At 40.4% G+C, this 15208-nt stretch overlaps 1 protein-coding gene across 1 annotated transcript; it reads right to left on the bottom strand.

Annotated features, from left to right (window-relative positions):
- Positions 1-9688: 9688 nt before the first annotated feature.
- On the bottom strand, positions 9689-10483 carry LOC116457459 (olfactory receptor 2G6). The gene is given in 3 exon segments (XM_032136633.1): positions 9689-10004; positions 10006-10264; positions 10267-10483. Coding segments are annotated over 3 exon segments (792 nt in total).
- Between the last annotated feature and the right edge of the window lie 4725 nt (positions 10484-15208).

Raw genomic sequence — 15208 nt, 5'->3', positions numbered from 1 at the left:
ATAATGGCGTAGATCTGAGTTTATTATTTTTTACATGAGGAAAAACTGAACCCATAATATCACTTCAAAAACAAAAGCTGGGTGGACATCCTGAACATTCTTGTCCAAATGCCATAGTCTCAGGCCCTACTGCCTTCTGAGCCAAGGTAAGATAAGTAGATATACTAGAATGCTGTGCAAACTGAGGTAATTAAAGAAGTGATACAGTTTAAGGAGACAGAACGGGCATTCTGTAGTTAATTCAGGGTGACTTGCAGAGTTAACAGTGGGATCGGTTCATGGGCATGGTCACAGAAACATGAAAGAGAAACTGAGTTCGGCTGACATACCTGACCGTATCCAGGGCACAGGACCCTCGCTTTTTCCTAGCCATGCTGCATTCCCTGGAGCTGACACACTTCCTCAGCAGAAAACTCTCTCCTCTTTCAGTTATCCCTGAGTGAGATGATCCTCCTCTGGTTCCTGCATCCTTCACTGCTGTCCTTAATTACAATATTCTCATCTTTCATGTAGAAAACTGGTCCTATGAAACAGTAGAACCCATTTATTTATCCTTTTTTTGCTCTTGGCGTCTCTCCCTTCCACAGGCCTGTGAGCTCTATAAGAGGAGAGATATCATGTCTCTTGTTCACAGTGTCTCCTCACATTATAGCACAATGCCTAGAGTGTGGCAGGAACAGAATACGTACCTATGACCCTGCTGAGTAGAAGCCGTGTCCCATAGTGCTCCCCAGACACAATACATATGACACTGCTGAGTAGAAGCCATCTCCCATAAGGCTCCCCAGACACAATACATACCTATGACCCTGCTGAGTAGAAGCCGTCTCCCATAGTGCTCCCCAGACACACATTATATACCTATGACACTGCTGAGTAGAAGCCATCTCCCATAGTGCTCCCCAGACCCACAATACATACCTATGACCCTGCTGAGTAGAAGCCGTCTCCCATAGTGCTCCCCAGACACACATTATATACCCATGACCCTGCTGAGTAGAAGCCGTCTCCCATAGCGCTCCCCAGACACACAATACATACCTATGACCCTGCTGAGTAGAAGCCCTCTCCCATAGTGCTCCCCAGACCCACAATACATACCTATGACACTGCTGAGTAGAAGCCGTCTCCCATAGTGCTCCCCAGACACACAATACATACCTATGACCCTGCTGAGTAGAAGCCGCCTCCCATAGCACTCCCCAGACACAATACATACCTATGACCCTGCTGAGTAGAAGCCATCTCCCAGAGTGCTCCCCAAATTTTCTATTCTTCAGTCACTTTCAAAAATATAACATTTAAAATCTGCATCTCGGTTTTCTTTCACTTAGTAGCATTTTTGTATCCAATGTCTCTCGCGTTTTTGACTTCTTCTGAACTATTCTACAATTCTTGGAAGATAGAAAATTAATATTCAAGGGCAATGTTCCTCACATTCAATGTCCCTTATTGATATTATTCGTCGAAGGCTGCTACGTCATCTTTTCTCCTTGCCATAAAGCAAGGCTTTAAAACAATCGCAGATTTCACAATATCGTCACTTGGATGAATTACTATTTTTGAATGATACTTCCTGGTTGATAATTATTGATTATTGTGGTTTTTGCCATGAAAAGCAATGGCAAAAATTGCAATTACTTTTTCACCAACCTAATACTTCTTCAGTCACTCAAAAATACTGTGCTCAGGGTCTCACTGATATGAGTGTATATCGGGAGCAGTCAGGTCTCGTTTATGCAATGATCTCCACTTCATGCATTCCTATTAATATCACCAAAGGATACAAGATAATGCCCTGCCACTTTAGGGGATAACAATATAGATACATGAAAGATAACGTTTGCATTCAATATTTTATTCCAAATATTTTATAGAGCTACTACATAATGACAAAAAGGACAATATGGCAGGAACGTATAAATAAGGTATCTAATGTGGTCGTGAGGGTGTCCACAGGAGATGTTGTGATAACAGATTGAATGTCTTTGAGGACATTCCATTCAACATTGGAATACACTTTTTTTTTCGAAGACTCATGAATAATCAGTAAGATAGACCATCTCACAGATCATTAAATAAACCTTAACAAATGTAAAAGATTTGAAATCATGTGGAATGTTTTCTCTGGCAACACTGGAATCAAATTGGAAGTCAATTATAGGAAAACAACTGGAAAAATCAGTAAGTACTTGGAAATTAAACAATATATTTCTAAATAATCCACAGGACAAACAGGAAGTCTCCAAGGAAAATGTTGAGGAAAGAAATTTGTGAAGTTTTAATTCTATTTTTAAATTACACACATATTTTATTAATTATAGTTGTCGTATGTGCTATGAAATAATTTCAGGTTACCTACAAAGCCTTAATTCTAAATCCAGCTAAAGTATCATTCAAAAGTAAAGGCAGAGAACACAAGACATTTTCAGATTTCTTTTTTTAGACAAGAGTTTTTACCATTGTCTGAAGGAACTGTTATATTTAAAGCGTAAATACACAAAGGCCAAGAGTTTGGGAAAGAAGATAACAGCAAGAAATTTCTGGAGACTGAAAAAAAGATAATTAGAATTGGACTTCTTAGATCTAAAAAAGCTGAATATTAATGTGGTCATAGAAGAAGCTCAGAAGCTTGCAGAATTATACTGGAAGAATCCCTCCAAAAGCTCGAAGTTGAAGTAATCCAGTACCTCTAAACACTTCAAATAGGAAGCTTGTCTAAAATTTGTATAAAAAGCTGTTAGATCCTGATCCTTGTACCTACTTCATGTAGATGGGCAACTACTCCTTCCCCAAATGGTCCAACCCTAGAAATTTACTTAATGGAAATGTTGAATGCCAGGGGCTCTGGATCAAGAAAAGTATGAATGACACAAGTACATAAGTGAAACTCTGTATAAAACTAGGAGAAGCTGGGTGAGCACTACATGAAAACTCTGTACAAATTTTGCAGCTTTTCTGAATACTGAAAATCCAACATAAGAATTAAAAAATTAGAATAATGTTTATATTTTTGGTGGGGAGTGTGTGCTGACTGGGAGGAGTGGCAACAGGGCTTCCGTGAAGGTGATGTTCTGTTGCTTGACGTTTAGTACTAATAGTATATATATAATATAGCTATATGCTAACTTATACTATGTGCTTCATTATACTAGTTAATATAAAAAGGGATTAGAAACCGTTTATAAGGTGCTTGTCTCTCTTAGAAGCCCCGTTGCCTCTTTCATTAAGTGATAAGTCAATTTGCTCCCTAAAATTCCCTTAAAATAGTCCTCGACCTCAAGAACCCTGAGTAGTCACTCAGGAACACTCACACCTGCTTTTTTGGTGGCACTGGTGTCATTTGAGCCTTACCAGGTATAGCTGGTCCTGAATCCACCTCCATAAATTTCAGGTCTAGAAGCTGAAGAAAGCTAGCACATTTTCCCCAGCCTGGGCCACTGGCTTCTCCGACATCGGGGTCATAAGACTGAGGGTGAAAGTACCTGCTTATCTAGGATTGTATTTAAGTAAAATGCATTAATCCATGGCAAATTTTCTTATAGTTTTAGATGTTCATCTTATGATAGAAAAACAGTGATAGCTTAATAACAAAGGTTTTATTATGCAATAAAACATTTACAATCATTTAGAATTATAAACAATATTTAATGATGTTTTGAATGTACTTTCGAGAACAGGAAAAAACACATATTAAGCACTCAAATAAAATTTTATATAAAATAGTTGCAAATAGATAGGCCTAAGCAAAGAATTCTTACTCAAAGTGCTATAGCACAGGAGAAACTTCTTTTCCTTGTTATGAAATTAAAGCAGGACAGTTTTTAAGAAAGACATTTAAAGCAATAAACATCTATCACATTGATAACTACAAAAGCATAGTTACATAAAAATGAGAAAAAATTTTACAAATTATTTGGCAGCATATCAAAGAATCATATTTACAGAATTTTATGTTTTATTCTATTTTGCCAATTGTTTCCAGAGAGATTGCAAAGTAAAAGTGAGATTTGGGATGTAAAGTCCAGTTCCTAATGGAGAGGGCAGCCGTACACACAGCTGCGATGGGCTAATGACAATTCACACACCAAGGCTCTTATCATGAACCAACTAAGAATATCAGTGTTTCCACGAATCTTCTTGCCATCCCATCAAGTGAAAATCAGGAACAGCCAATGTACATTTCACGAGCCCAGGCACCTGAGGATGGCAAAGAGCCCGTGTTCCATCACACTCACGCTCAGGTGCCCCGACAAAATAATGAACACAGCAATGATAATAATCACTAGCAGTTGCCAAGAACTCAGAGCCAGGAAACAGCTCCGCTTCTATCAACACAAATGCAGAAACTGAGGCACTAGGAGGTTACCTGGGTGGCCCAAGGCCATAAATGCTGAACCCAGGGTAGAGACCCTGCTTCTCTTTGCTCTTACACACAGAACAACAATCAAAATGACAACCAAGTCCCTGCTCAAAGCAGAAAATACTTAAGGGCAAAAAGAGAAACAAAATCACCATCAGTTCTTGAACATGCCCATAATACAATTTTGTCATTTATTTTTGTTGTTGTAAATTACCCTAAGGATACGTACTGTTTTAAGGAATATACTAAAAAATATACAGCTTTGTTTTATAATATTGTTGTCTTGTCAATTAGCCACTAGGTGGGAAAGTCATGAAGCCAAGATGGTTTCATAGTAACACACACTGGATGTCTAGATGAAATCTAAAAATAATCACTTGGGGATTTTTATTATTTGTAAATGTCTTCCCCTGTGGAGGCAGATCAGCAAGTTAAGGCATTAAGGTTGAGGAACGTAAATGCCTCAGCTACAACTGCAAATGTCTATGAGTGAGTTTACACCTGAACTACAAACTAGGGCATTGAGAGGACCTCCTGGTGAGAGAGCTGTGCCCGGAAAACCCACAGAAGAATTCTCAGTAATCAGCAGACAAAGGCAGAACATCCCTTACCTCTAGGAGTAACAGCGGAAGACTCAGAAGAGCTCTGTTCCAAGAAACCCCTCCTCCTCCTTGACTCTTCATGAACGCTTGTCAACCCAGGAGACTGGTACAGAAAGGTTGGGTAACATGCCCAGGACCACACAGCTCCCAGTAAAAAGGCCAAGACTCAAACGGCTTAACTGAAAGCACATGGTCCTAAAACCACTCAATTGCCTATAAATTTGGGGGTGAGGAGGAATGGGGAAAAATATTACATAAAAAATTCCTTCAAAAGCTAACAGCCACAGCATGTTAGTGCAATATAGTGGAACGCAGAGGAGATTCACCAAGTATACCTTTGGGCTCAGGGCAGGGACAACTTTCCACACTCAATGGGATCCCAACCATCACCAGATGAGCCATCACAAAACCCAGATTAGAGACAGGATGCATTAAGGGTAGAGTTGTCTTTAACTTCTAAACTCAAATGATTAACATGTTGAAGGAATGGGATGCCATCTTATGATGCCAAATACCCCATTATACAAGAAGCTCTTCATAGTTGAGGATGCTACTTGCACTGTCTTTAATTGCCTTAAAGACTGATTTATTGAATCAAACAGATTATGAATAGCTATCATATGTTGCAAATAGGCACAGGAAATTATAAATATAGCGGGTTTTTCTCACATAAATACTAACCATGTAGTAGTAAGGATGATAGTTGCTGCCATCATCATTCTTGATATTGTTGTTACCATAACTGATTGCACTGAAAGCATCGAATGAATTGCATTTGCTAATGAACCCTGTTGAGTACATGTCATGGATTATCTGGCAAACATGCTTATGCTAAATTCATAAATTCCATCCGAAGGGGAGTTTTAAGGTTACCCTGTAATCCCAATATCTCTTCCTGATTCATTAATTCACCTGCTCCCCAAGATGATGCCTTTTCTTATGTTTTTATGAAGATGTCCCTCCTCTTCATTCAGAGAAGTTCTCCCTGATTTTAACTGAACTGAGAAATGATGAGAAGAGCGCTTACCGGTTTACCTGCAGCTACAGTCAATGAACTGGCCCTGCTCATACAAAAGGTCACCTTCTCCATTTCTACAGTGGTTTCCATGTTCTCTGCCATTCTCGAAGGCCGTAATTCTGGAAGTTTTCTTCATTTCCCATTCACTACCATTTTTTCTTTTTGTGCCTAATGATTTTGATCATTTGATTTGGTATGCTATTCTGTTTCTTTGATGCCTTGTGATCTTTTATTTAAATTCGTGAATTAGAAAAAACATAACCATCCCTCCTAACCTTTAGAATCTGACTTCATGCAGAGAAAGAGCTTCCCTTATGAGGCCAGTGCAGAGCCTCAGTGTTCTCTGAACCAGTTTCTTGGGATGTGTCTTCCCTGGTTCTTAATAATTAACACGCTGAGGGGATGGGATGTAATTTTACGCTGCCAAATAGCACATTATTCAAGAAGCTCCACACACCCAAGGATGCTGTGTGTGTGTGTTTTGTTTCCAACCCCCTTGTATACATGGCTGCTTTTAAGTGTCTTAATTTTCCTGAGTCTCACTTCTGATTTCTCTCAGAAGCCTTGGATTTCTGTTGTATCCCCTGTTACTGTCATCTTTTGCTCCTAGGCACCCCTGGAGGGGAGTCCCCTTGCAGCTCTACTGTGCTGTGACACCCATCACAGGATTTAAGTGCCTCCAAACTGGTATCCCAATTATGCTATTGTTCTCAGCGGTTTTCAAAATCAGATGGGACAGAAATCAGTCCCTTTGGCAGATTCCCACAGAGGCAGGACGTTACAGGCAAGTTCCACTTCCTCCCTCTATCCTGATATAGCAACCAGGGACTGGGCAGGCCCCTCTGACTGCAGACCCTGCTTCAGGGAGGAGAGGGAAAGGGCCCACACAGTGCCAGGAACCTACCAGTTTGAGTGTGGCCTTTAATTCGTTTAAATTTCACCCCATTGCTGCAGCCTTTTTATTTCCACAGTTCTCACGGGATATTTTAGCCCATACATCATTGTTTCTTTGGTGCTGTCATGAAGGAACAAGGGCTTGGAGCTTCCTGGCCTGTGGTTTTATACATATAACACTTCTCTTGAATTTTTGAAGAGACTGGAGTGGGGACAACTAGATGGATTAAGGGGAGATTTGGGGTGTTGGGTGGGATGACTCAGCATTTTGGTTTGGTCGGTAGAAAAGTCTAGTACACCGTTGGTGGGAATGTAAATTAGTACAGCTATCATGAAAAACAGTATGAAGGTTATTAATAAATTAAAAGTAGGACTAGTTTCTCTTGAGATGGGGTCTTGCTGTATTGCCCAGGCTAGCGTGTAGCAGCTACTCACCGGCATGATCCTAGCACAGCACAGCCTTGAACTGCTGGCCTTAAGCAATCCTCCTGCCTCGGCCTCCCTAGTAGCTGGGATGACAGGCACATGGCACCTCACCCTGCAGGACTGTCTTTGGATTAACAATCCCACTTCTGCTTAAAGAAATCCCACTTCTCTTTAAAGAAAATAAAATCAGAAGGCTAAAGGGATGTCTGTCCTCCCATGTTCATTGCAGCATTATTAACAATAGCCAAGATATGGAATCAACCTTAGTGTGCATCAGTGTATGAATGGAAAGAAAATGTGAGATAAATAAGTGTGTGTGTGTGTGTGTGTGTGTGTGTGTGTGTATTCATTCAATGGAATATTACTCAGCTTGAAAAATGTGGATGGACCAGTATAATGTTATGCTGAATGGAATAATTAGGCACAGAAAGACAAATACTACATGATCTCAGTTTTATGTGGAATCTAAAAATGTCAAACTTCTGTAAGAGCAGAGAGTAGAATGGTCTTTGCCAGGAGCCGGAGCAGGTGCATGGGAAGATGCTGGTCAAAACTGTGAAGCAGAGTACTGTGCCCTAATATCAATACCTAGGAAAGGACCTCTGTGCATTGTTTACCGGTCCTAGGAGAGGACCCTACAGGCCTCCCCGATTTGTGCTAAGGTTCTGTGTCTGTCTGGAGGCTTTGCACAAACCCAGCTGCCAGGGTATGAGTCTGGTGAGACAAAACACTCATAAAACGAATCAGGCAAAGCAGCTTCATTACTCACAGGCAGCAAGAATCAGCAGGAGCGCAGACTCCAGGGCAAAGCAGTCATCCAAGACTCAGGAAAGCTGCCCAGGTAGACAGAATCTCATCTGCACATTCCCCTGCTGTGCAAAATGAGACAGGGGCTCCGATGGGGGAGGAGGAGAGCTGGGGGTAGGAGCTTTATGCCGAATAGGTTAGCTAAGCATACATATGTAACAGGTCCTGACACATGTGTATTGAACATGCAACCCATGTTCACTTTGGAGTGGAGACTTAACATTTAAATGTGTTGCAATTCGGTCCTATAGGCCAAAAGGTCTTTTCGTGACAGGAAGGCAGGCAAGTGCACAGCCTCTGTAAACTAGCCAGAACCAGTCCATGCTCAGTGGTCTTATCAGAAGAGAGTTACTGAAATCAGTCTCTTGTCCAGTGAAAGCTGGAGTTACGGCTGGCGGAACAAGGAGTCAGTCAGTACGGAGTGGTGAGCTACAATTGTTTTACAATGGCTCGTCTCGAGGGCAGTACTTGTTTAGCTGTTAGAGAAGAAGGGGAAGCCAGTGGCAGAGCATAGTTTATTCTTTAAGTGTACGGGTGCATGACTTAACCCTCGCCTGGCATGGCCTTAGGTCTTGTTTATAACTTGGTATTTTGTTGCCATAAAGAGTTGATGAGGTCGGGTGCAGTGGCACACGCCTGTAATCCCAGCATTTTGGGAGGCCAAGGCAGGCGGATCTCTTGAGGCCGGAAGTTGAAGACCAGCCTGGCCAACATGGTGGAAAACCCATCTCTACCAAACGTACAAAAATTAGCCTGGTGTGGCGGCACGTGTCTGTAGTCCCAGCTACTCTGGAGGGTGTGAGGTACGAGAATTGCTTAAACCTGGGAGGTGGAGATTGCAGTGAGCCGAGATTGCACCACTGCACTCCAGCCTGGACAGTAGAGCAAGACGCCATCTCAAAAAAAAAAAAAAAAGTCTACGAATCTTACATGATCACTACATCGGCATTAGTGCCAGTCATTGTCGTGTGTAAACTGCAAACGGGAGGTGTGTCTATCCTCCTGTCAGTCATGTCTAGGAACTCAGTTTTTAATTTTTTTTCTTGGGGTCCCCTTGACCAAGGAGGGCTGTCTGTTCAGTTGGTAGGGGGCCTAGGATTTTATTTTTAGCTTACATTGCCCATGAGAAATGAAAAGTTATGTTCATATAAAAACCTATGCCTGAATGTTTGTACTAGCTCTGTTTACGATGGCCAAAAATTGGAAACAACTGGTGAATGAATACGAAGTGACAATCCATAAAATGGAAAACTCTTCAGCAATAAAAAGGAACACTTTATCTATAAATCGAAATGCTACTACATATTTTGTGACTCAATTTAGCTACCGTTTTGTGCAAGGTAGACTGCAGGGCGCAGTAACAGGTAAGTGTCTGCCAGAGGCTGACGTGAAGGGAGAGATTGAGCAGAACGGAATTTGGGGGATTACACATTGTTCTGAATCCACATAGTGATCATCGTTTCACGACTCCATGCATTTGTCACAACTCAAATGTACACAAAAAGCATAAATTTCATTATATAAACATTTTAAATTCCTACTCCAGGAAGCAAGACAGCAGAGGAGGAGACTCCAGCTTCAGTTTTCCCCTGGTTGAAGGTTCATGAATATGATGGTCCCATAGAAAATGATGACCACAACCAGGTGAGAGGAACAGGTCCCAAAGACCTTTGGGTGGCCCACAGCTGATTTTATCCTTAACACAGCTTGGGTGATAAAGCCATAGGAGACTAAGATGAGTAACACCAAGACAATTAGAAAGACTACACTGGCCACAAAGAGTTCTGCCTCATTGAAAGTCAGATCCACACAGGACAGTTTGATGAGCACTGGCACCTCACAGAAAACATGATCCAGTGTGCGATGACCACAGAGGGGCAGCTGCACAGTGAGAGCACTGAATTAGGGAGGTGATGAGGCCGCTGAGCCATGCTCCACTGGCCAGAGACTCGCAGAGCCTGGGGTGCATAATGGCTGTGTAGTGCAGTGGCCGGCAGACAGCAGCATAGCGGTCATAAGCCATGACGGCCAAGAGAATACACTCAGATGAGCCCAACCCCATGGCCACGTAGAGCTGGGCCACACAGCCACCCTAGCTCATGGTTTTGTCTTTCTTATTCATGGTAACCAGCAACTGTGGGGCAACACTGGTGTAAAGCAGATGTCTACACATGAGAGGTTGCTGAGGAAGAAGTACAGTGGAGTGTGGAGTCTGGAGTCCATACGACATACTAGTATGATGGCAGTGTTCCCCAGAAGGCTCAAGATGTAGAAGTACAAAATGATGGCAAAAAGAAACCTCTCTAGCTGAGGCTGATCTGAAAATCCCAGGAGAAGAAATCCCTTTTCAGAGCTGTTGTTGGTTTCCTCCATTTTTCTGCAGCTTCAGGACACTTCAGCTTCAAATACTAAGTGATAAATATCTGGGGGAGAGAAAGTGATGAGGTCAAGACTGGTAATCCACAATCGTTTACAGTACGTGTATCTTCCTTACATATCTCCTAAAACATGTGAAGACCTATAGAACTTTCCTCAACATAAACCCATGGGTGGGAAATGCCACTTCCTTCTGTTTTCATTGAATAAAATTTTACTCAAACAACAGAAGTATTGTATTAACATTTGTTTTATTGGATATTTGTATTTAATCACTCTGTTTATTCTTGTACTTTGCCCATTTTTACACTGATATATTTATATGTTCAAATGATATATTTATGCAGTAAAGCAACTGACCCAATGGCCCTCTGAAGCAAATATTTTATGTTATATGTAACAAATATATATATTTTTTGAGATGGAGTCTTGTTCTGTTGCCTGGACTAGAGTGCAGTGGCGTGATCTCTGTTCCCTTCAACCTCTGCTTCCTGGGTTTCAAGTAATTCTCTTGCCTCAGCCTCAAGAGTAGCTGAGACTACAGGCGTGTGCCACTACGCCCAGCTAATTTTTGTATTTTTTTTTTTTTTTTTTTTTGAGATGGAATCTCGCTCTGTCTCCCAGGGTGGAGTGCAGTGGCGCAATCTCTGCTCACTGCAAACTCCACCTCCTGCGTTCAAGCAATTCTCCTGCCTTAGCCTCCCAAGTAGCTGGGATTACAGGCACAGTCCCCACGCCCAGCTAATTGTTGTATATATATATATATACATATATATATATATTTTTTTTTTTTTAGTAGAGATGGGGTTTCACCATGTTGGCCAGACTGGTCTTCAACTCCTGACCTCAGATGACCTACCTGCCTTGGCCTCCCAAAGTGCTGGGATTACAGGTGTGAGCCACTGTGCCTGGCCTAATTTTTATATTTTTAGTAGAGATGGTGTTTCACCATGTTGGCTAGGGTGCTCTTGAACAACTGACCTCAAGTGATCCACCTGACTCAGCCTCCCAAAGTGCTGGGGTTACAGGCATGAGTCACTGTGCCCAACCTCTATACAAATCTTGACTAATATTCACAAGCTACTATCAAAGTGATATTGTCAAATGCCAAGTCAAAATAAAATGGAGAATTTGTAAAATGAAATGTGTGTACATGTTACTCTATATGTATAATTACATCGAAAGCCAAAGCAAAGTTAATTTTTTAAATTATACTTTAAGTTCTAGGGTACATGTGCAGAACGTGCAGGTTTGTTACACAGGTAGACATGTGCCATGGTCGTTTCCTGCAGCCATCAAATTGTCATCTACGTTAGGTATTTCTCCTAATGCTATCCCTTCTTCCTAGCCCCCCAACCCACCAACAGGCCCTGGTATGTGATGTTCCCCTCCCTGTGTCCATGTGTTCTTATTGTTCAACTCCCATTTATGAATGAGAACATGCAGTGTTTACTTTTCTGTTCTTGTGTTAGTTTGCTGAAAATGATGGTTTCCATCTTCATCCATGTCCCTGCAAAGGACATGAATTCATCATTTTCTATGGCTGCATAGTATTCCATGGTGTATATGTGCCACACTTTCTTTATCCAGTCTATCGTTGATAGGCATTTAGGTTGGTTCCATGTCTTTGCTATTGTGAATAGTGCCACAATAAACATGTGTCCATGTGAGTTTATAGAATGATTTATAATCCTTTGGATATATATGCCACACTGCCCAAAGTAAGTTATAGATTCAATGCTATCCCCATAAAGCTACCTTGACCTTCTTCACAGAATTAGAAAAAACTACTTTAAATTTCATACGGAACCAAAAAAGAGCCCATATAGCCAAGATAATCCTAAGCAAAAAGGACAAAGCTGGAGGCATCACACTACCTAACTTCAAACTATACTACAAGGCTACACTAACCAAAACAGCATGGTAGTGGTACCAAAACAGATATATAGACCAATGGAACAGAACAGAGGCCTCAGAAATAACACCACACATCTACAACCATCTGATCTTTGACAAACCTGACAAAAACAAGCAATGGGAAAAAAAAATTCCCTGTTTAATAAATGGTGCTGGGAAAACTGGCTAGCCATAGGCAGAAAACAAACTGGACCCCTTCCTTACATCTTATAAAAAATTAACTCAAGATAAAGACTTAAATTTTAGACCAAAACGATAAAAACCCTAGAAGAAAACCTAGGCAATACCATTCAGGACATAGACATGAGTAAAGACTTCATGACTAAAACACCAAAAGCAATGGCAACAAAAGCCAAAATTGACAAATGGGGTCTAATTAAACTAAAGAGCTTCTGTGCAGCAAAAGAAACTATCATCATAGTGAACAGGCAAGCTATAGAATGAGAGAAAATTTTTGCAATCTATCTGTCTGACAAAGGTCTAATATCCAGAATCTACAAAGAACTTAAATTTACAAGAAAAAAACAACCCCCTCAAAAATTGGGTGAAAGATATGAACAGACATTTCTCAAAAGAAGACATTCATGCAGCCAACAAACATGCAAAAAGGCACATCATCACTGGTCATCATCAGAGAAATGCAAATGAAAACCACAATGAGATACCATCTCACACCCGCTAGAACGGCAATCATTGAAAAGTCAGGAAACAACAGATGCTGGAGAGGATGTGGAGAAATAGGAACACTTTTGCAAAATTAGTTTTTAAAAGTAAGTGAAAAAGACTTCTAAGAAAAATTACACATAGCTGCGTGTGGAGCACAAAGTGCTTCCCTACCTTCTGATCACAAAAGAAGATGCCAAATCAGGTGTTTTAGTTGTGTGTAAGTTTAGTAGCAGGAGAGAAAGAGAAACCGACCAAATATTAAGCTAATAGGTAACTTACACTCTAATTATGACTTTTTATAACTTTCCAATATGTTTATGTATGTGTGTTCGTGTGTGTGCGCGTGTGTACATTATATAATTAGGAGGCAATTAGGAGATTGCCTTATTTCTGTAACTACATATAGATTTCTCTGAGGTCAGAAGTTGTGGAATTTAAGACTTTCTTTTCCTTAAGAGAATGAAGCTATACAAAAACCCTCTGATGAGGAATTGTGTAAAACAATCACTATTTGAGCTACAATTATTTCGGGGAAAGACAAAAAAAATCCTTTGATCCTCAAAACACTGTTTATTCCCTATGTTACTATTTTTGCTAATAAAGTTAAGAATAGACAACAGTTACAATGCACAGGCTAAATAATGGATGCACCAGCTAAGTAATCATGTACTGAGAAAATAGTATGATTTTAACTAATTTCCTATCAACTGTATGCAGTTACACGCATATGCATGTGTGTGTGTTTGCTGGTGTCTCTCCTCGCCTCTTCCACTACCTCTTTATCTTAGCACACACCGTTTTCTGCCTGGACCTCTGTGAGAGACTTCTAACCAATAACCCCTTGCAACCTTTGCCTTCCTCAAACCATTATTCACAGGCAAACGGAACAAAACTCATCAAATATAAAAAGTAAGCTTTTGATGCTGGTATGTATCTTTAGCTATACTATTCATCTTAATCTTTCTACTTTTATTCTTAATATATACTAAGCTTTCAAGACAATGAATAATAAAAGAATGTACAAGTGATTACTTCAGTGAAATCGGGGAAAGAAAACCCGCCAACTACAGATTACATGTGAGGCAGAAAGAGACACATCAGAATTGGTGCAGAAAACCGAGATCTGGACCAGGAGACCCTGCAGGGAAGAAAAACGGGATTCAAAGTTACAGCTGGTGGCACTGCTCAAAAATACCAGGAAACATCTTTTCCTAGATGAGGAGTGTCGTCGCATCAGCGTGAACTGCTGTGCACAGTTATGACAGATAAAGAGGCAGGAAGCAATCAAAAGAGCAAATGGAAAGACAGACCACATGGGGAGGAGGTGGTGGAGCTAACAGAGCAGCCTAATCTACACTGATCACCCTGCCAGGCCCGCCCACGGTGAGGGGGGAGGACACAGAAGAGGACACTGAGAAGACGGCAGGAATGATTCTGACAAGGCCTGAGACACCTGCCAAAGATCCCCAGTGCCTGTAAACTAATGGAATTCACCCAGTAATAACTTAAAAAGCAAATTAAATCTTAAAAATAAGATATGGAAATTCGGTTTCCTTCCAACAATATTCACAAAAAAATAAGTAGCTAACTTCTTAGCAGAATAAATATATCCACCCAAAAATTATTGGCATGTAGCAGAATTCATGATACATTATCATACTTAATTTACAAAGAAAAAATCCTTGATAAGCAATTTTAGCAACGAGAGATCATGAGGTGGAGATACTAGAGAGCAGAGACTTGATAATTGACATAATTTGTCAGATAACACAAATATGTGAAATGGAAATTAGCTTGACCCAGGAAAGAATCTGAAGAAAATGATGAAAAATAAGCCAAATGGTTGCTTCATAGTTTGTGTAGCAATAAAATAATACTTAAAGTTGATAAGTAGTGAAGCATGAAGCATAAAGATATAGTAATAAACTAAAAAATATTGACTAAATTTGGATGTTAAAGGAAAAAAGAGAGAAAGGTATTGTATTCTTACGTATGCTAGGGAATCAACAGACATTGTGTAAATGGAAAGATGACAGTGTTTAGTCTTCATAAAAATATTTCTATACTTTATGAAAGTATTGGCATAAAGGTAATAGAAAAAACAAAAATTTTATTAAATGGAAAAAATAGACCACTTAA

Source organism: Hylobates moloch, unplaced genomic scaffold, assembly GCF_009828535.3.
Source record: "Hylobates moloch isolate HMO894 unplaced genomic scaffold, HMol_V3 SCAFFOLD_18, whole genome shotgun sequence".
Classification (NCBI taxonomy): domain Eukaryota; kingdom Metazoa; phylum Chordata; class Mammalia; order Primates; family Hylobatidae; genus Hylobates; species Hylobates moloch.
The sequence above is the reverse complement of the archived record's forward strand: the minus strand, read 5'-3'. Positions and strand labels throughout refer to the sequence as shown.